The sequence below is a fragment of the Diadema antillarum genome, unplaced genomic scaffold, assembly GCF_040938485.1.
Source record: "Diadema antillarum isolate AM-2024a unplaced genomic scaffold, OU_Dant_1.0 seq00001822_RagTag, whole genome shotgun sequence".
Taxonomy (NCBI): domain Eukaryota; kingdom Metazoa; phylum Echinodermata; class Echinoidea; order Diadematoida; family Diadematidae; genus Diadema; species Diadema antillarum.
In genome coordinates this window covers 34,192-56,493 of record NW_027272496.1, presented here as the reverse complement: position 1 = coordinate 56,493, position 22,302 = coordinate 34,192, and the positions used below count along the sequence as shown (strand labels likewise).

At 40.7% G+C, this 22,302-nt stretch overlaps 2 protein-coding genes across 2 annotated transcripts in view; one reads left to right on the top strand and one right to left on the bottom strand.

The window, feature by feature from the left end:
* Positions 1-11,099, top strand: part of LOC139712563 (serine/threonine-protein kinase SMG1-like) — an 82,303-nt gene extending 71,204 nt beyond the window's left edge. Inside the window, 7 exon segments of the mRNA XM_071624372.1 lie at positions 375-579; positions 1,442-1,646; positions 2,907-2,991; positions 5,015-5,088; positions 5,717-5,896; positions 6,972-7,129; positions 7,989-11,099. Of these exon segments, the coding sequence (XP_071480473.1) occupies positions 375-579; positions 1,442-1,646; positions 2,907-2,991; positions 5,015-5,088; positions 5,717-5,896; positions 6,972-7,129; positions 7,989-8,066 (985 nt within the window). The 3' untranslated portion in view covers positions 8,067-11,099.
* A 3,823-nt stretch (positions 11,100-14,922) lies between these two features.
* LOC139712562 (uncharacterized) lies at positions 14,923-20,742 on the bottom strand. Its single transcript, XM_071624371.1, has 4 exons — positions 20,488-20,742; positions 19,636-19,785; positions 15,550-15,751; positions 14,923-15,029 (listed from the first exon to the last, which is right to left on the bottom strand). Exons 1-4 carry the CDS (start codon positions 20,740-20,742, stop codon positions 14,923-14,925), a joined length of 714 nt encoding a protein of 237 aa, XP_071480472.1.
* Between the last annotated feature and the right edge of the window lie 1,560 nt (positions 20,743-22,302).

Genomic DNA, 22,302 nt, shown 5'->3' with positions numbered 1-22,302 from the left:
ATCTCTTGTAGAGCACTTTGAAAGCCCTGAAGTATTTGAATACACTTTAATGTCAAAAGGAAACAATTGCTTTCCTTACAAAATTTTGCAGTATTACCAAATTGGTTAAGTTAGATCACTCTGCCAGCCAACATGAATGAGGATAGAAGATGATTAAATCAGATTAATATTAGTAATTGGTGCCAGTGAGAATATGAGCATCGGAAAAAAAATAATGTGGGATACCTTGTGTGGGATGCCTTGTGGGATACCTTATTAGTCTAAATTACTCAGACTAGCAGACGTAGAGATACCAGGCCTGATCTTGTCGTCCAATACCTATAAGTCTGCTGTACTTGCAAGCTTTGCCGATATTTCCTGTGTATGTGATGTAGATGCCTCCATGTGTGCACCTCTATTGAGGCGAGGAAGGCCAACCTGTCAAGCACAGAGGAAGAGTTCCTGGCCCTCAAACCTCTCACTGTGGACAAACCTATCAACAACAAATGGCTCAAGGGACTGGGGGAGGCTGTCCGCAAGAAGATGGCCGAGGCTCGGAACAGGGCTGCTGAGGCAGAAGCAAAGATCAATGCTGATAAGGTACTGAAGGATGCTGTGCAATCGTTCAATGGGATTATATTGTCAGTATGAGAAATATAACATACAGTGAGCCACATCAAACATGCATGCATACCTACGCACAAAACTCCACCTTTTTATCTTAGGAGTGTAAGCAGGACTTTCACCATCATGAACAATCAGAATGATGAAGATTATGATTCACTGTCATTGTATTCCCCACAATCATCAACTATCATCTTTATTCCGTTCGCTACATGTGCATTCATTGTAACTGACTGCTAGAGATCTGGGCCTGAGGGAGGGAGAAAAACTTATTTACCTAGGTTGAGCTTGTGATATGTATATCAGAGATCTTGAGGCAGTTCTTGTGTCGTAGATATCAGCACTGTCTTTCTCTCAAATCTTTTGTTTGTTTGTTTTCCAAAGCGTAAGCCTGAGCTCTCTTCCTTCTAAGTGCAATCAGCAGGAAATGGAAACTATTTTTGTTGTGATATTGTTCTATTTGCTTCAGCTTATTGCAGCAATTTGGCAGTAATTATTGCTCAAGGTGAGAGTTTAAATCATCATGTGAATTTGTCATGTTAATGTTGAATGTATAATCAGGATCTGATTAAATTCAATCACAATAACAATTTTGATGGTCCCTTTCTTTCACCCCTGCCACCATTACCCCCCCCCCCACCACACACACACACACACACACACACACACACACACACACACACACACACACACACACATACCACTGAAGTTTCCAGCCATCCTAATGCATAATGTTCTTGCACAAGATTTGTACTGGTAGCGGTATTTCGGGTAACATCTACACACTGATTTATATTTATGATGAGTTACACTGTGTTATCTCAATTCCATGTAATAGGAAACAGTACAGACCATGGTGGATGTAGTCAAGATGGGGTTGACCACTCACAATGGTCTAATGTCAGAGGTCAAAGGTATGCTGAGGGTCATTGCGGAGGACGAGGAGGAAGGAAGCAGCGGCATGGCAGAGGCTCGGAGGTTCAAGTCCTTCTACAAGCAGTATTCAGAGACGTTTGCCGCCATGCTAGGCAACATACTGATGGGTGGGTGGCAGTACATTACATCACATCATAGACTCACTCAGATTTTCATGCCTTTTAACTGGTCAATCATATTTTCATTATGTGTGCCTCAAAAATTATCCAAAGTATACCGAGTCTTGTTGGTTTGATTAACATGTTTGTAATTTACATGATAATTACTAGTCATAAGGTGGTAAATTGGGATGAATTCCCGTCACCTTTGATATTTGCGGGTAAATGATGTTCATTGTAATCAACTAATCCTTAGGAATTCATTCGACAGGCATGGTATAGCATTTGTTAATCAGTCCTGTCACCAATTCTCTCAAAAGCGTCAATACCAAGAATCTGATTCATCACCTAAGCAGGCAATCCAGTAAAGCTGAGAGAGTCTGGGGAATTACCTGAACAATGAGAGCAGTCATTGATATAATACAGTCTGCAGATGTCATGAAGTATAGACCATGCCTGCATACTAATAGTGTGAAACACAAATGTGGCACTATGATGAAGGTGGGAAACTGTGAACATGATGCATTACAAGTTCAATTGTCATTGGATTCACAATGGAACAGAACAGATAAGTGTTGAAAGGGAATTTTTGCCGAACAAATGTGTGTATTGGGCTGTATTTATTGAATGCCAAAAGATTAGTGAAACACTTGGTGAAAGTTTCATGGAAATCAGACAGTTGATATGAAAGCTATGAATTTTTCACCCTGTGTGTTGCTTTCTGTTGAGGGTAACCCTACAAGAATATGTGCTGTCTGAATAAAATGGTATATAAAGAAAATATGACAAGAGTTTTCACAGATTTGGTATCGGTAATGAAAAGTACAAATTGAAACAAGTTTTTCCTGAGATATGTTGCAGTAGAAAATCAGCCATCCCTTGTAAAGAAGGTTGGTCAAGCATTCTTTCAGTGACCAAACACTGTTTCCACTTAGAGAACTTAATTCACATACATGTTTGGAGAGACTTTCCCCTTTCATTCTGCTGTGACCTCACCTTGAGAGACTTAAGCAGTATTCATGTCTTAGTATCACAGCATTTCTCTTCTATAAAGGAAGTTCATAGATCATCATATGTCACACTTGTAACCCATTGAAGACTAGTCCTGAGTATATCGGGCAGGTTTCAACAGGAAATGTGTGTTATAACGAAATCAGTTCGTCCTCACCGGGTTATGAGCATTTCTGGGGCTTGCTTTTATGAAGTTCTGTTTGACAGTATAACTGAGCTTTCCTCACTGAGAGATCTTGTGTTCCTTTCTCTCCTCAGTGACAGCCAGTGAGAGTGAAGACAAACTACATGACTTGAGTGAAGTCAAACCAACCATTCACACACTGACTGCACATGTACAAGGGTAAGAAAGACATCTCCTTTGATATGCACATGTATAAGACCATCAAATACTGGTATTTGATATATTGTCCATAGCTATACATGTTTACCCCGTTGAAGATAGTGCCGAGTACACTTGGGCAGGTGTCTATGGGAAATATAGCAAAATCAGTATGTCCTCAACGGGTTCAGTCCCGAAATATATTAGTGTGAAATAGCAAGACTTACAGCAAGAGCCTCTGTGGCAAAGCTAGTTTTTTGTTTGTTTGGTTCTTTTTTATGCCTCCGCCCGAAGGGTGCCGGAGGCATTATTTTTTATTTTTTAAGGGCACTGTTGTCCATTAGACTTCTGTAGTATCAATCGGATATTTGTGATAATAATCGTTTTAATGATAATATTAAGTTGTGCACATCAAGCTTTGAGATCTCTTGTTTTGTGACTCTTTGGCTTCTCATCCATTTGTTTAACTTGTTTATTCTGAGAGCCTTGTGTTGAGCATGGCCCATCAATTTTTAAAACTTTTGCGTTTGCAAACCCTTCAACTCTGAGACCAATATATTTTCACAGCTTTTTGTGTGTGACCTGTCCACTACCATTGCTGTACTTTTTTAACCATTCTTTTCTCAAAGACTGTTTATGAACCTTTTTAGCTCACCTGAGCCAAAGGCTCAAGTGAGCTATTGCGATCGCCTTTGTCCGGCGTGCGTCGTGCGTAAACTTTTTACATTTTCATCTTCATCTTGAAAACCCCAAGACCGATTTTCATCAAACTTGGCAGGTAACATCCCTAGGGGGTTAGGAACTCAATTTGTTAAAATGGGCACCATGCCCCACCCAGGGGGCCCCCAGGGGGGCCCAAAATTAAGGAATCTGTAAAAATCGTCTCCCCTAGAACCAGAAGTGATAGAGCTAAGTTAATACTATGAGTTAGTACATTGATGACTGCAGTTTCAAATTTGTTCATGGCAGAATCAGGGGTGCCCCCCTTGGGACCCAGGGGAGGGGGGTGGGGAGGGATTCTGATGGGGCCTAAATTGTACATTTTCATCTTCTTCTTGAGAACCCCATGACCCATTTTCACCAAACTTGGCAGGTAGCATCCCTAGGGGGTTAGGATCTTAATTTGTTAAAATGGGCTCCATGCCCCACCCAGGGGGTCCCCAGGGGGGGCCCAAACCCCCCAAAATGAAGGAATCTTTAAAAATCTTCTCTAGAATCAGAAGTTATAGAGCTAAGATAATACTATGAGTGAGTACATTAATGACTGTAGTTTTAAGTTTGTTCATAGGAGATCCAGGGGTGCCCCTCTTGGGGGTGGGGGAGGGGGGGGGGGGAGTGGTGGTGGGTTGGGAAGGTCCAAATGGGGGCCTGAATTGTACATTTTCATCTTCTTCCTGAAAACGTCATGATGGATTTTTGTCAAACTTGGCAGGTAGCATCCCTAGGGGGTCAGGATCTCAATTTATCAAAATGGGCACCATGCCCCACCCAGAGGGCCCCATGGGGCCCCAATCCCCCCAAATTAAGGAATCTTTAAAAAAAATTGGGCCCTTATTGTACATTTTCATCTTCTACTTGAGAATGCCTGGTCAAATTTTGATGGAGCTGTGAATAATTTAGATTAGTGAGTGCGTGAAAGGTGAACTTGCGATACTCAGGTGAGCGCTAGACCCGCAGGTCTCTTGTTATTCTTGTAACATTTTAGTGATCAACCTTTAACTCTTTAATTCAATATTCTGATTTGCATTTTCACAGCCTTTTGAGACCCTCCAATCATTGTTTCCCTTGGAGTGTATGTGTCATTGTTGAGAGAACCTTCAAGGTAAAAACTGAACAATGTTTATCCAACCCAGTGAAAAATAGAAATAGTGACAAAGGGCACTTTGGGAAGGTTGCTTCAATGTCAAAGGCTACCAGGGAAGTCATGTGAGAATCACAATCTGTGAGGTTCTTGATTTTAGTAGGCCATTGACCTTCAATGAAGCTTGGTTATTGAATGGCATACATGATAGATGACTTATTGCTCTGTTTGGAATATTTACAGGATGTATGACAGACTGGTGAACATTGCCTCACCATCAGCAGCGGAAAATGAGGTGGTGCATGGAGAAGTGAAAGGTAGGGGCTAGTTTTGTGTTCTGACTGGTGTAGCAGGGGCTTATATAAAGCTGATGTTATGTCTAATGACATTTGATGGTGCTACTTTGAAAAAAAAAAAAATTGTGTGTTGTATGTATGCCAGTTGATGGTATAAACAATCTTTTGATGTACTGCAGGTAATACACCATGAAAGTTTGTAGGTAGTCATTTGTGAGGTGTCAAATCAATTTTGAAGAATTGATGAAATGTGTACAGAGAAAAAGAAAGAGGTAATTCATGTGTCTACTACTGTAAAGCAAGAAATTTTCACAAATTAATTGGAGCCGACGGCCTTTTTTTGCAGCATGAAATTTTGGTGGATTGCCAATGGCATTCAATGCATACAGTGTAGAGGAACATTTGCGTGCATTTTAATTTCGCAAATCTTTGCTCTCGCAAAATTTTATGAAATTACAATGCACGTGCGAATTTCTGGTTTTGCAGTATTGGAACAATCGATACAAATGAAGATGTTGGCAGTGTATTGGGCACCGATGTGTAACATACCAGGGTATAATATTAAAACCTTGCATTTTAAGGTACAGGAATCTGTGACAATTGGCAGAGGGACATTATGTTCTTGTTTATCCCCACCTTCCAAACCTAGGTGTGAGTGGTTCCACGGATGCCTCCAGAGCTGCTGGCACCCCAAATGGAGATGGAGGAACGGCGGAGGGGAGCAAGGCCAACGAGGGCCAACGAGACTCGCTGCCTCAGGGGAAGCTGAGCAAGATGGCCGTCAGGGCTGGAGATGGGGCACATCAAGCTACTCCTCCCACCAAACAAGGTATTACAAAGTGATCGTCTATCACACCAATCATTAGAACCATCTGGCATGTATTTTTCTCTACTCTGAAGTAGTAGATATTGGCTATTCACAGCATCGGGAGGTCAATGTGTAAGGTCTGCAGTTTGATTTGAGCATGCTCCCTCTTGTTAATGAGATGAAAGTGATCTACAATGATATGCCAATGTTTATTTGACTTGCATGTTTTCCCCACTGCCATATGTAAAACTTGGATATCAGACCTATTACTACAGCATGTAGTTGATAAGTATCATTATATTCCACATACTAAGAATCTTGCTATAGGATTGGTCAAGAGCTGATCACGTGAAAAAGCGTAGTTTTGCCCATTGCATCACCTGAGAATAAAAGTTTGTTACACTCTATGATGATAGTCATTTTGTTTCTCTGATCTCTTAGTCCACACAGTCCTAACGCGTGATTTTAACTTACAATCTTGAGTATGCGCGAAATAAAAGTGCGTGCACTGTGGTCTGTCATTTGACCTGGGTCAAGTGATAGACCACAGTGCAGTGCACTTTTATTTGGGTTCCACGTGCGGGGCGCGGAGCAAATTCGTTGTTTTGTCATCTACACGCATATGTCTAAAGTGAACTATGTAGCCTAAGCCCTGAGGATACCCTAAGACAGCTAAATACATTATATGGAATGCCATTGGTTATTTGCGAAAAATTTCATGCCGCAAAAAAGGCCGTTGGCTCCAATTCACGAAAACTCGCAGGAAAAGTCGATAATGACACAAGCAACAGATGATCAAATTTTGGTAGTGATCTGGGAATTTTTTGTTTTGATATTTTTGAAGGTTTCTTTATCTTTGGCAAATAAGGTCAATGAACTTGGGGTTACAAGCTACGTGTATTTGAGGTTTGCATATGTGCACTGCAGCTGATGCAGGTAGCAGGGAGCTGATTAGGGGTAACCAAGGCTTCTTTCACCGGGAAACAGGACAATTTTTAGCATGTGTGAATAGGAGTGAATGTGCTACTTTTTGCAGGTTTGTGCTCCCCGAGTGCTCTTCTCGTCTTGTCAAGTTATGTAACATTGTTTGACCCAGGTCATCCGAAGGGCTCTCCAGCCATCATGCGAGATCCTCGCACTGGGAAGATCATCCAGGTGAGGAACACCTATGCCATCAACGTGTGGCGTCGTGTCAAGGGCAAGCTGGATGGCAGAGACCCCGACCCCGGCAAGAGGCTGGTTGTGGCTGAGCAGGTTAGTCTTTGCATGGGGAGTTGAATGTTTATGCAGCTGATGGCTGGATATATTTCATGGGTTAGTCAAATAACAGGCAATGATTGGGTGAGCAACATCATATGGAAGTGGAACATTTGTTATATTCCCCCATGTGAGAACATTTTTGAGCAAGCAACTGGCAAACAAAACCAAACTGTGATATCATTTTTCGCACAGTTAAGAGACTAAATGTTCCCATGTGTAGCAGTGATGAAATGATACACAGATACAGGTGATTTGTGATGCCTCCAGGAATATGATTTGAGGAGGCTGTGCAATAAGAAAAACAAGTGTTCGCAGTACGTGAAGACAATTGATTTCTTTATCACGTCTACAAAGATTTTGTTCAAGCCATGTGTTCTCAGAGTACTTTGATAAACTGGTGTGGTGGTGGTGGTGATGGTGGTATTAGTATTGGTAGTCGTATTTAGTAGTCATAGTCATAGCAGTGGTAGCGGTAGTGGTAGTAGTAGCAGTAGTGGTAGCAGTGGCGGTAGTGGTGGAGAAGGAAGTGGAAGGAGGAGAAGTAGTGGTAGTGGTAGTGGTAGTAGTAGTGGTAGTGGTAGTAGTAATAGTGAAAGTGGTAGAAGTGGTAGTAGTAGTAATAGTAGTGGTGGTAGTAGTAGTAGTAGTAGGAGTTGTAGTGGTGGTAGTAGTAGTAGTAGTAGGGGTAGTAGTAGTGGTAGTAATGATCGTAGTAGTGGTGGTAACGATACAAGTGGTAGTAGCAGCAGAGAGGAAGGAGTAGAAGTAGAAATTAGGAACAGTCCAGGTAGAGTTATCACTGTCATCAGCATAGTCAAAATCATTGTGACCATTTTCATCATTGCCCTTGTAGGTTGACTATGTAATCAGGGAGGCCACCAGTCTTGACAACCTTGCCACGCTGTATGAAGGCTGGACAGCCTGGGTCTGAAGGAGACGACTACCCTTTGGTCCCAAGGAGGACCGACCCACGGAAATGAAACCACGACATCTTATCAATCGTAGCGGAGAAAGAAGGAGATACCCAGGGGCAGTTCCACGCCGCTGACTAGAAATCCAGACATCACGAGAGGCAGGCCCCACCCCCATGGCAGCTTGCGTCACTGCCTGTGGGGGTGGGGGTAAGATCTTGCATACATGCCGAGAGGTGCTGGCTTTGGAAGAACAGAATGACGGGTGTAAACTGGTCTTTGCATGCTAAGTCTTGTCTTCAGAGCATCTTGATAGCAGCAGAGAATGTAAAGATGCTCACGAGGTGTAGGTACCAAAGTATGCTGGTCTGTCATGCAGAGATATCTATTTCTCTTCTAAAAGCTTGATTTTAGTGAATCTACTGAAAGTTGTAGATATCTTGCTCTTACTAAACAGTTGTCGCTATTTCACATGATATGCCACATATAGATCCTTACAGAGAAAAGGAGTGAGAATCCTCAAATGTTCCAAGCAGCATCAAATAGATCAATGTGTGCACATGTGTGAGCTTTTGCCAGCTTGCATTCTCTGTCAAAGGAAAAATAAGCAGGGGAGTCAATATTCTAGTTCCGCTCTAGTTCTTGTTGATTTGTTTTTAATGCTAATACTTACAAAACAAGTCTGCTGAATGAGTGAATACACTTAAACCAACCTTTCATGCCGAGTCTTGAGTCATGCATTATTGGCATATTTGGCTGCCTCGTATGATTTCTCCCAGTCTCAATGTCCTCTGTGGTTCAGCCAGCACCATGGTGCTAATCCTCCATTGCCAGTTTTGTGTTTAATAAGATATACGATAATTGCCAAAAGTTTCGTATATGCACGCCCCTTGCAGCTTTCAGGCTAAGAAAGTAGAGTGGAATAAAGCCATTCCACTTTCAAACCTGTTGAAAGCATTCCAGCCCACTTGTGTGTGATGGAGGTGATAATGATTTAGGATGTAGAATTTGCTTGTGTTGATGACAGACCATGCTGCTTGCCCCCACAACTTTCAAGGTATATACACTGAAGCTGAAGATGACACATTGTAAGACAAGGCCTTAGCGGATGACCAGGATTGAGAGTTGGATCGTTTCTCTCACGACATTGATATGTCTCTTTCATGGTACTGTAGCATGAAATAGAGAGCTGACTTGATCTCTGGGAAGGAAAAAAGATTTATGTGGTTGGTGATACGATGCTAGAAAAATTGAGGAGTTCGATTAATATCCCAACATACTCGCAAGAAAGATGCCCATGAAGTAAATGTTTCGGCTTAAATTGGAGACTCTCTTTGCAAGGGCAGGGATGCCCTTTGGTGACCTTTTGGTTACAAACAGTTGCCAAGCTGTGTTTGCCCATTTTGACATCTGATTTCAGATTTCTTGACAACGGGTCTAAAGCAATTGGTCATTTGTGCTGGCTTTTAACTCTTCTCATGTCCTTGAAGTAACGTCAGTGGTCATGGCCGGCAAAGAAGCATTACTTGTGGACACACTTAATCCAAACGCTTGTTCTGAGTCGTTTTTGTCTGATATTTTGCCGTGCCATCTGATGTGGAGAAGAAAGCCGAGGTTGCTTGACCTGGAGGTTTTGAAATCCTGCTGAGCACAGGTGCATGATGCACGTCAGTGACTCATGTCAACACACAGCTGGCATATGTTATATGCATAATTATTTGTAGATATGTTGCTCTGGTTCTGATAATGCTTGATGTATTTGAGTAGTTGTTAGCTTGTGATGTGTAAAAAGAGCTATGTAGTGTCAATTGATGTATGTACCCGACTAAGACTTGTAGAAGTGATATTGTGATATTTAGTGTGTACATGTTAATGTTATTCACATTTAGTGTTTCTCTATTTAGCCACCATGCTAGGCATCATCTCTCGAAAAAAGACGAAGAAGCAGAAAAAAAAAACCATAAACATGTTTCATGCCGTATTTTGTCTGTTTGAGTAAAGTATTCCTTTTTGTGTTTCATCATAGATGCTAGCTAGTTTTGGGAAAGGCAATGGTTACATTACTATTGAACATATGTAGCACAAAATGTAAATACATATGAAGAATGCAGACATACTCACACAAAGTATGTGCAGATGGCTAGTATGTGAGTGTTATACAATGTACATGTATACATTTGTATTGATAACATGACAAAGTGTAGATGCATCGAAATGTACTCCATGGACTGATGCAAGCCATAATTTTCATTCATTTATGTAAACAGTTGAATTTACCATGGATTATATAACTGTCTTTAATTTCAAAATGCATCATTCTTGATGCCTATCACATGTCTTACAGGTACACTATGTTACATGAATGGTCACGTGTTTTATTAATTTTCTTCACTTTCACTAGGAAAAAAAGAAAGGCCAGTCACATATTTTGTCAAGTGCATAATAAAAATTTACTGTCAAAGTTCCAGCTGGTAAGAAAGAGAGGGATTGATGGAGAGACAGTTCAAATTTTCTGTTATACACTCTCTACAAAGCATATTACTGCATGTATCCTCCTTTGCTACTACACTTTAGACATCCACAAACCTACATGTTGTAATGATAAGATGTTGACATGTGTTATTCCATGCCATTCTGTGCTGTTGTTGTTGTTTACAAATGTTTATGAACTAAGTATTACAAAGGTTTCTTGTGCTGTTTCCCAATTGATCACCAATTTGATTTCATGGTAAATTGACAGGTTATTATCTAGCCTTGTAACACCACTTCTTTCTAACACAAAATGCTTCTCGTTCAAATGTAATCACAAATCTTGCACTTTATCTTGTATGTTAGTGAGTGTGGAGTATTCCAGTTTACACATGTGGAAAGGATGATTTAATCGCCAAGTAATAGCATGTAATTTGATTCATGTTACAGATATTTGTAGTTCTTTCTAGCAGATCACATGCACAAAACAATGGGAATTAAGCATGTGATCTGTTCTTAGTACATGTACTAGATACAGCATTCTTCATTTATCAGTTAGTCAAGTGTTCTCCACATGTTAAGATGTTATGATGTCAGTTTGAAAGTGTTATCTTGTTTTTGTCAATAAATACTTTGGCAATAGCTTCTCTGTTTCAGTAAAATATGTTTTATGTGTCTCATGTCCTGATCCCTCTGTAGCTTATTTTCCTGTACGCCCGGGCAAATGCGGTGAGCTGGATGTACAGGAGGAAGCAAACTTGTAGCATACAGGTTCTTGTAGCTCTTATGGGATGATTAACAGTATGAAAGTCACAACAGTAGTTTTCACACAGCCACCTAGGGAAATTAGTGACCTTGTGAGGGTTGATTTTCAGTGTGAAACATTTCTAAAGTGTAGACAAATAGAATGATGCAGGAAATTGCTCAGTGTATACTAGCTATGGTGATCAACTCACAATACTACCATTATTGTATGCACAACATCCTAAATATCTTTTTGTTGTAATCAATCCCTACCACACGTGGCCGTCACTGCTAGGTTATCGCAACACACACACACACACACACACACACACTATGATCTTGAAAGCACCATACTAGATTATATGCACAACAAATACTGTATATGGCATATATTTCGCGAGTCTAAATTTTCGCGAATCGGGAATTCCCAACGATTTCGCGAGTGGTTAAATTCGCAATCGTGGAGTTGTGTACTGGAAAGAGAAGGGTACACGCGTACGTCACATTCACATCGGGATCAGAGTCAATATTTTCGCGTGTCTTTAATTTCCCGAATAGGACCTGACTTGCAAAATTCGCGAAAATAAAAACCTCGCGAAATATTCGTCGTATACAGTACATAATTAGCCCAAGTGCAATTTTATTTTACCGAGGCTTAAGGCCGAGTTAAGATAGAATTGCATGATGGCTAATTATGCATTTGGATTTTTGCATTAGAAATTGCAAAGAAAATAAAATACAAAATGAACTGCTTTCAGTATAGCCATTTTCCATGTTTGTACAATGTTAGACCTTGTTGGAATAAGTTTTTCCACAAAACAAAAACATCAGCATTCCCATGGCTTACATAAGCATTTCAGGCCCAAGTACAATGTTGTGCATGAAGTTGCATAACTTACAATCGATTCAAAATATGTGTGCCAAATTTGGCAGCTGTTGTGCGCTCCATAGTAGAGGTTTTGAGGGCTCAGATATAGCATAGCCAAAGCCCAGCCTGCAGCTAAAATGAGGCAATGTCAGGCAATGTCTGCAAATTTTGATTGAATGCATGAAAATTTATTGAGACTCTGCACTTACATTATACATTGTACACTGTACACATATTTACACAGAAGTGTGTACGTACTGTACACAATAGCATGTATTGCACGATATCAACTTGTCATCAATAAAGGTAGAAAAGTGGAAGAAACTGACACAAGGATTCAGCCAACAGATTAAGAGACAGTCTGATGGAAAGCAACAGGGTATCAGGAAAAGTGTTGAACAATATACATATGAAAAATAAAAGAAAAGTTCACACATTTGTAATACATGTAGTATCTAAATTCCCAACACAATATCAAAGAGAGGTAATCTATACAGCCAATCAGAAAAATCACACCTCTTCTTTCTTTTGTTATATATAGACAACTTGAAAAAGCTCATATCTTCAGCAATATGTTTGCAAGTCAGTTATGGATTTCATAGCATTGTGGAATCCATATCCTTGATGGCACAATGGCATACAAAACATACAAACACACATGTTCGGGTTTCATAAATAATTTGTATTGGGTTCCACTGCATCATATGTAAAAGTACCAAAGTTGTTCACCTGTACTCTCGTCTTTCATGAATGTAAATGCATTAATCTCTTAGGTCTCAGAAGGCATTTCTATGGAATGAGGAAGTACATGCATATGTATAATGATCTTTCCATCATAATTTTCCTCATTCACTGTTAGTCTTTCATGAAGACTAATAAAGATAATGATGATAATTTGAGCCTTTTGTTGTGCATGAGCATAATTTCTGAAAGCCTCTTTATTCCTAGATATGTACATGTAGCTGCTTTTTAATTAGCAACATGTGATGGGATATTGTTTCTATTTCTCTCTCAAACTGGCCATTTTTAAAGTTTTTTTTTCTTATTTTGTGCAAATTCAATGAGCATTACCAGTTCCATCTTATCTCTCTTCTTAATAGAATATGAAGTAAATTCAAAGCTGCTAGTTTATTGAGGAAACAATAATGATTTCTGCAACAAACTTATTTCAAAATTCAATGGGTATCTTCATGCTCAAGGTCTTCAGCAACTCATGTCACGTTGTTGAACAAAGTTGTTGAACAAAGTTGGGCACTGGTAATATGGAATAGTACATGTATGCAGCTTATGCCGCAGACCAACATCAGCTAAATTATACAAGAATAGAATGTCCTCATCCTTGATAAACCAGGTTGCATCACGGTCTTAACAATAACTCTTTGTCAAAATGATATTGTTCAATCCCAAATTCGACCTTCTACAATATACGATAAGATAGTGCAAAGTTAGGATATGCGCAGCCTCATTTTTACTGATTGTGGTTCAGCCATTGAAAGTTGATACCAGTATTTCTCAAACACTTGCTCCAGATTAATACTGACTAGATTGTTTGATTTCGAGGAAGAAACCAGATTGTACAGAGCACCTTGCTTCTCTGTAAATTTGCAATGGAAGACTAAATCTGCCAATAACCATAAAAAAAGAAAAACTTAGTTCAGCACTTTCACTTGATCTTTGACCTTTTGACCTTTGAGGAAAAAACAAAAGAAAAAAAAAAAACTTTCCAGAGAATCTCTATTAGGTTAAACATGCATACACCTAGTGTAAAAAAAAAAATATATCCTGCTGGCATTGCACAAACATGAGGGAAATATTTAGTAAAATTTTAAGTGTTGCCCTTGACCTTTGACCCCTGACCTTTGACTCCATGAACCCTAAATTCTCTAGATAATCACTGCCAGTCAGTACATGTATATATACTATGTTCCATGAAGAGACCTTGAACAATTTCCAAGGTACAGAGAAAAAAGGTGAAGTTTTAATATTTTTACTTGACCTTTTGACCTTTGAACTTTGACCTCATGACCCAAACATTCACCAGAGAATCTTAATTGGGTAATACATGTATACGCTAAGTTTCAAGAAAATATCTTCAGGCATTGCATAGTTATGATGGAAATAGTGAGATTTTATGTATTTGACAAAACACACATTGTGATGTAAATTGTTGGGCATGTGATGAGAACTTGTGAAAAATGCTGAATTTGAATAAATCAATTTTTCTGACATGGATGGAGTTAAAGTTAATACTTAGAGTACATAGATATATAATGTTTATATATACGTATGTAACCATCAGCATCCAGGAAAGCCAACAGCAAATTATTACAGAAATACTAATCGAATTGATACAATTCAGAAGCACCACAATCCCATTTTACATCCATCTTCAGCTTATCATAATTACAACTACCCAAGTTACAGCCACTATTGTTCACAACTGTTTAGACTTTTCATTATAGTTGATATACTTGATCACTAGCAATTTGTGAAAATCTGAATGTAACACATTTAGAATGGTAGGGTCCAGAATGCTAATTTGCACTAAAAAGCATCTTCAGCACATAACAAAAAGTCATCTCTGAAAGCATGTGCTTGTATATCTCTTTTCTTATGGTTATATTCTCTTTAATCAATCGAGGCCACACAGTGCATCTTTCACTCTCCATAACCCAAGACCTACATAATTGAAGGTCACATTCATTTCAGTACCAGGGATGTCCATGTCATAGCCTGAGTGTTATTTGTGGCCTGTAGCATACTGGCACACAGGGGTGAGGCTGTTGTGGATGCTGTCATTGTAGAATGAGGCTCTGCTCTGGGTTGAGGCGTACTTTGTTGAGAACTCTGTTGCCAGAGATAAGATGATGGTCCCGATCCAAATTCGCTCCAGTTTCTTGACCTGTTGCAAATAATAAGGTAATGTAAAGTGATGCCTACCTATAAACAATGCATCTATAGAAAAAAAATGGAGTACAAGATTGCATGAATGATAAGATACATACGTATCTGTACATGAAGAAAAAAAGTAGATGAATCACTTTCAAAAGCCATGAAATCAGTACATCCCTGACATAACAACAACAACAACAAATGTATATCTTATACTTCATAGCTGAGAGTATGTGTTTAGGTCAAATAACTTGTATAATCTGTCTTGGTCTAATTAAGACCTCATGAAATTGCTACTATGACTGTAAATTGAGATACATGAAATGTATTCTACTGCAAGATTGATAGGGGGTATGACTATAAAATGATGCAGGTGCACTGGGAATTACAGTAGCTATCAAACACTAGAACATTATAACTCTATGTTGTACTTTGTGTATAATTTTTTAAAGTTTGGAAATTTGTTTATGAAAAAGCAAACAAAGAACACTTTTGATGAAGGGCTGCCAGATCTACAGCCTATGACCAACCTGTGAGTATGTTATAGGTGGGTGCAGCTGATCTAGCATGGGGAACTCCCTCACCGCGGCGTAGTCCCAGCCTGTTGTGAACGTTTGCATATGAGCTCCAGTAGTCCTGCTTGTGACCTTGCCTACTGAGCGCCTCCTGCATATCTGTGCCCACCACATTGCGAGTCCAGTTGGCTATAGACTGGTAATGGAGCTTGTTTGGCTGCACAAACATAAAATAACATGGGCAAAGTGAGACCAAGTACATACACTGAAAAATAAACCAATACAACATCACTCAACAACTGAAGACATAGAATGTACAGAGTGCAGCCATTGGTAAGCTTGATGAAAAAAAAAAAAACCACACAATTCTTGCTATCGCCAATGACGTAAAAAACTCCTGCGCACGCTAAAGAGCTCTGTCACAGGTGCACTGTGGGATTCCTCGGTCCATTGTTCGCTTCCGGTTGTCTAACGCGAGTCGCAGTTCCCAAACAATTCAATGGAGTTCTTTGTCTGCTTTTCCGTTGTTAGCCCTTTCTTTCTTGGCTATAATTCAGCTTAAAAGAGTTGAAAGTGTCTAAGCTTTACTGATTTGCAGTCACTAGAGTCATGGTTCACTACTGCAAGGCTTCAATGTGCTGGTCACATGATGGAAAGCGAAGAAATCTTCAAAAAAAAAAACCTCTTTATAAAGACAGAGCGTGTTGTAAGTGCATGTGCAGCCCAAACCGGGGCTAGTTTGCCACATGAGCTATCCCATACAGGGGCGGATCTAGCTTTTTTCCAAGGGGGGGGGGGGGGGGTTTGAGGGGCTGAGCTGGGTATTGCGAGGGAGCGTAGCGACCAAGCCCGAGCGAGCGAAGCGAGCGAGGGGGGAGGGTGTGGGAGGGGGGTATCCCCCCTCCCACAGTAGGGAGATTTTTCATTTTTGGGGTTGCCAGCTTGCGATTTTAAGCATACTTGCATGCTCTATTTTTTACCTTTTTTGCCGACCCTGGCTCCGCGGTCCCTGGGTTTGTGATGTCCCAATGGCGATGCAGAGCATCGTCCACAAGGCGATGTCTGTGAGCCGCGTGGAGCCGCGTGGCGTCGCGCCGATTTTTTTTTTTTTAACATTAGGAGAATGGCATAACGATTCAATGCGAGCGAGCAAAGCGAGCGAGCTTGAGAATTTTGACATTTTACAGTCCAAAAACTCCCGTTTGTAGCTATATCTTTCGCTTTGGAAATTAAGTGGGGGGGGGGGGGGCATCGGGCGAAACTGCTGGCAATTACTGGCAGTAACGTTAGGAGAGTGGCATAACGATTCAATGCGAGCGAGTGAAGCAAGCGAGCTTGAAAATTTTGACATGTTACAGTCCCAAAACTCCCGTTTGTAGCTATATCTTTCGCTTTGGAAATTAAGGGGGGCATCGGGCGCAACTGCTGGCAATTACTGGCAGCAACGTTACGAGAGTGGCATAACGATTCAATGCGAGCGAGCGAAGCGATGGAGCTTGAAAATTTTGACATGTTACAGTCCCAAAACTCCCGTTTGTAACTATACCTTTCGCTTTGGAAATTAAGGGGGGCATCGGGCGCAACTGCTGGCAATTACTGGCAGCAACATTAGGAGAGTGGCATAACGATTCAATGCGAGCGAGCTTGAAAATTTTGACATTCTAGGGTCCAACAACTGCCGTCGTAGCTATGTTTTTCGCTTTAGAAATTAAGGGGGAGGCGCACCGGGCTCAACTGCTGGATGCGAGCGAGCGAAGCGAGCGAGCTTGAAAATTTTGACATTTTACAGTCCAAAAGCTGCCGTTTGTAGCCATATTTTTTCCCTTTTATTCATATATATGTGACCCGCTACAACAAAATGGTCCTAAAGTCGCGCACGGTCGAAGCCGTGAAAATCGAGTTTGAAGTCAGAGCATCAAAATTGGTCAAAACTTACGATTTTCTGAATTTGACATATCATTAGAGTCTGACATGTCTTCTATCATCTATCGAAATTTTGAAGCAAAATGATGAAAGGAAAGACCAAAAAATAGCGTTTTTCTTGGCCATGTTTTTTGGCGTTTCAACGAAGCAGAAACTGGTTCGAACATTTGGATTGAGCGCCACACAAAGGCTCCGCCCCTAACAACGACCAGCGTGATCTCATTGGTCAGTTTGCCACTTGCCGCTAACCGAAGCGTGAAGCTCGCACACTGCCCAGTCGACTGGTGCGCGCTGGCGGGGTGCGGTATGCCCAGCCGGCCCAGCCGCTTCTCCTGGCATCCTGGTCACTGATTGGTCGGTGAGGAGACCGCCGACGCTGTGTTTTTGAATGAGCATTTCGGGGGTTGCTAGGGCTTACCTTCTATTGTCCGGAGGTGAATACTGACTGCGTGTCCCGTGATCGTGATTGCGTCGCAAGGAGAACTTTTAGGGCGCTTTTCTCGAAACTGTGATTTCCCAGACGTCTTGACATGCTCTCTTTTAAACATCGATATCTCCGCAGCCGATTATTTTTATAAGATGTGTTATATATCGATTTAAAGCAGAAAGATTAGGGAATTGTGTCATGCAATTTTCAAATAATCGACCTCGCCCGACTTTAGGATCATTTTGTTGTAGCGGGTCACATATACATATTTATTTTATTTTCTTTGTTTATTCATTTATATTTATTATCATTATTATTATTTTTTTTTTTGGGGGGGGGGGCTTTTTTGGGGGGCAAAAATGCGTTTTGCCCCCCTACTTTTTGGATTGGGGGGGGGGGGGGGGGGCGGCCGCCCGATAGGCGATAGCGCTAGGCCGGCATGTATGTAATGTGCAATACGTACACTGCATCAATACAATACGCGCGCGCACTGCATGCATCCGATGCAATACCGCGCACCGTCATCAGTGCTACATGCTTGCGCCGCGCACTGCATCATAAATGGGTCTAGATACGTGATGGCGTTTTTCTGTGCGCATCACAGTGATGTGCAAGAAAAATGAACACATGTTCACTTGGTAGTGTGGGGGGGGGGGGGGGGTTAAACCTATATTGCCCGAGGATGAGCCTGAGACAGAGTGCTACAGGAGCATATTGTATGCGTCTGGACATTATGGTGGCGTTTTCCTATGCACATTATATTTTTTGCTGGGCAGCCCAAGGGGGGGGGGGGGGGGGGGGTTTAAACCCCCTAAACCCCCCCCCCCCCCCCCCGTAGATCCGCCACTGCCATAATGCATCTAAAACGCTGCTCTGCGCATGGCACCTACGTATTGGCGATACCCTCAATTCTTTGAGCTGTACCTGGGTACCAAAGATAATCTGTGGTGACATGTCTGGTTGACATACCAGTGTATAAACTGAACATGATCAAAAATTCAACTGTGTGATGGAAACCGGGAAAAACTGACAATGTGACACGTGATTTAGTGGCAATGCTATGTACAATATGTACGGTTCAAGGGTACACTACAAGTTTCTAAAATCTTAGAGTGCTGTAAGGAAGATCATGAGTGTAAATCTTTTCCATCATTGGTTTGATCTCGCAGATGGCCAGAATAATCATCAAAGAACCATTATGTACATGTCAGGCATTAGTCATTGGTGTTTTCATTTCGGCAAAAGTAAGTGCTTTGACATTATCCATCATGGTTGGTTGTGGTGTGTTGACATAGCATTTAATGTTTGCTTTGCTTTCATATTATCAAAGTGCTTTGGTTTGTTTATTGAATTTGAGTGATCGGAATGCCTTCAAGAAAGATAAAATATTTCTTTAAAACTGCAAAAACTGTTTTGGCTCTAATGAATGCACAAGGTGCCCTTATCCGCTTGCTGCAGTAAAATTCTTGTGCCAATGAAATTAAAATGTGTACTCTTTGATGTTTATGACATATTGAATGTTGTTGATAACATTTTATGTTACTGCCACCTACTATCACAGTGCTTTGTATCATATAACGTCATGCCAAGTCTGGGAGGAACAACAGGTCCCACTGTAGATGTTTATTAACCAAACAAACAAACAAACAAACAAACAATAGTATATTTCTAAGATCAACTGTTGAAGTATGTTTGAATATTCATGAACGAAACTTAGGATTGACAATACTGACACAATCAGAAGCACTTACGTGTTCATAGTCATGCTGTGGGAACTGCATCTTGTAATGTGTTTTGTGATGAAGTCGTCTGTTGGTGCCGATGTCAAAGTGAGATGTGTGGAGGGTTGGATATGGAGCGGGGCGTTGTGCACCAGAAAGATTCTTGCTTCCACTGTATGCCTGATGAATACAAAAAACAAACAAAAAACAAAACAAACACTACAAACAGTCATTAGCACACTTTAGTCTACATCAAGTTTGTACTTGAGAAAAAAAAGCAAACCTGAATAATTTCAGAAGGGAAGTTATGTACAATGTATAGGCTACAAAGTACATACATTACTCTTATGAAACATTGTTGGTTGCCATATCAATTAGGGTATACTGGATAGATAAGCAGTGATAAATCATGACAATCAATGTATCTCAGCACCTACCAGAAATGAACAAAGTACATTTTAACTAGTCCTTAGTCTATGCAGATGTCTCCTTTTTGTAGAATTGTGACAGGACCTTTCTAAAACCGTAAAAAGCAGGAGACTCCAATGAAACTATGAATGATTTCTAGATCCTGCATCTGTGGTCCACGGGTACCATCATCTTGTGCAAAGTCAGTAAAGACCACTGAAATCTAGCCAGTGGAACACAATTACCGTTAAGTATGTAATAAACCGTCTCTAGATCTGCCTATTGGTGTTGAGACAACTTGGACGTCTTTTCAGCTTTATCATCTCTAACTGTTAGGCGCTGCATGTCTACAGATTTATAGATAGATTTCTATTAAAGTAGAGTAGGAAATTCTTCTTACACGACGTTAGAGACAATAGAGTGCTACCTGTCGATTGAGTTGTGCCCTTTTGTTGGGTGCTAAAAGAAACTCACCTCTTTGGTCGATGTGTTGAAATCAGGATCTGCAGGGTTTCTTTCCATTGTTAGAGTTGTTCTGTGCATCCATCTTGTTCCTCTGTTCAGTGAGGGGGCCGTTACTGACTTTCGGTCTTTCAGTGGAGTGATGATCGGCATATTTCTTGACCGGTTGGTCAGGATAGTTCCCGCAGAATGCCCTTGCCGTGTCACCGACGTTTTGCCGAGAGGCATGCCGGCAACGCCGGCGGGTGCAGACCCATCATCGGTCATATCTTAAGGTGTCACTATTTAAGTCTTATCACAACCCAAAGCAAAGAACCTAATGGGAATACAATAGTACGTCGAAACAGCGCACTTCAAACCGCTGGATTGATAATCAGATTGCGGATCTAAAGACACAATATTGACAAACCTTGACACATGCTAACATTCGAGCACGTCTAACGATAACGTGAGAAGAGAATCCCACAGGCCGTGCATTAGCAACCGCACATACTTTCCGTGCATGCAGCAATGGCATACACGTATTCGTGTAACAGTGCGGTACGGTATGCAAACAAGCAGCGTTCTCTTGTACTGTTTTGTGTACTGAGTAATTGACGCGCGTCACGCAAGTGTAAGATGGTGCAGCAGCGGCTGCTTCATTTCTTTGTTCAACAAATAATGGCTTAAATGATGTTATGATTGAAGTTTTATAGAGCATCTAGCATACATTATGTAAAAGATGAATCACTACATCATCGATAATGTCAACTTTGTTGCATACTATTATTTTTTATCATTATATTGTGGGACGAAAGTATTCACTGCTGCTATCGGTTTACACAGGTGTCTGGCGTTTCCATAGTAACAAGCTGTCTATATCTAGTCACAAGAGGGCGGGACACCGCCTGCCGCAGCTGGCCTGCCGTATTACCCACAGAACTCTAGTTCTGTGGTATTACCACAACACAGCAGTATAATAACTCCAACCGTTACGTCAATGGCATGTTTAAGAACTAATCAGCAATTTTAATTTTTTTTTGTGTGAAAAATACCAGTAAATCGAATGATGCAGATGGAAGAGAATTAACAAACGCAACGGTGACATAAATGCATGATGCGCCATCTGTAATGAAAGCACAATGGTAGTATGGAGCACTGTAATGTTATCCATAGTGCTTGATTAAACTCTATAGTAGCACTTACGTCACGGAGAGGAAAAAGGGAAAAAAGCGTTTATAGGTCATCATTGAATACAATTTGCTTGTTGTTGGTTTTTTAAATACCCATTACCTAAACATGTTTGCTAAAAACCACGCACATGATTTTGCAAATAAAACGGCACAGGAGCTTGACTTGGCAGCCGGTTTGAAATCAAAGCTGTCAGATATAACAATAAGCAAGATGAATTTTCTGTTTACCTACTTTAATTCAGTGAGGGAAGGAAATGATAGAGTTATCTTGCCTTTGCCCTTAATTTCTCGTATTGTCGTTGTTGTTTTGGGGATTCTTTTTGTAATCTATTGTGGTTTCGTGTCCAATTTCTTTTCAGGAGTATACTATAGTGTTCATAGATACAATATGTACGAATACTTCAATAGAAGTGTATCACTGGCATTACCCCATAATAAACACTGGAATGATGAAATATGATTGGATTGAAATGAAGAGGGAGTGTAACAGGAAGCTAACAAAAGAGACTGCTTAATGCGTTTTGCTAATAGCGTTCCCCGCTCCATGATAATTATTGCAGTTAGAAATTAGAATAACACATGATGTTAGACTGCATTTTTTTTCAATCAAAACCGCAAGCAGTCACCCAATAACATGTAAAATGCACTATACAAG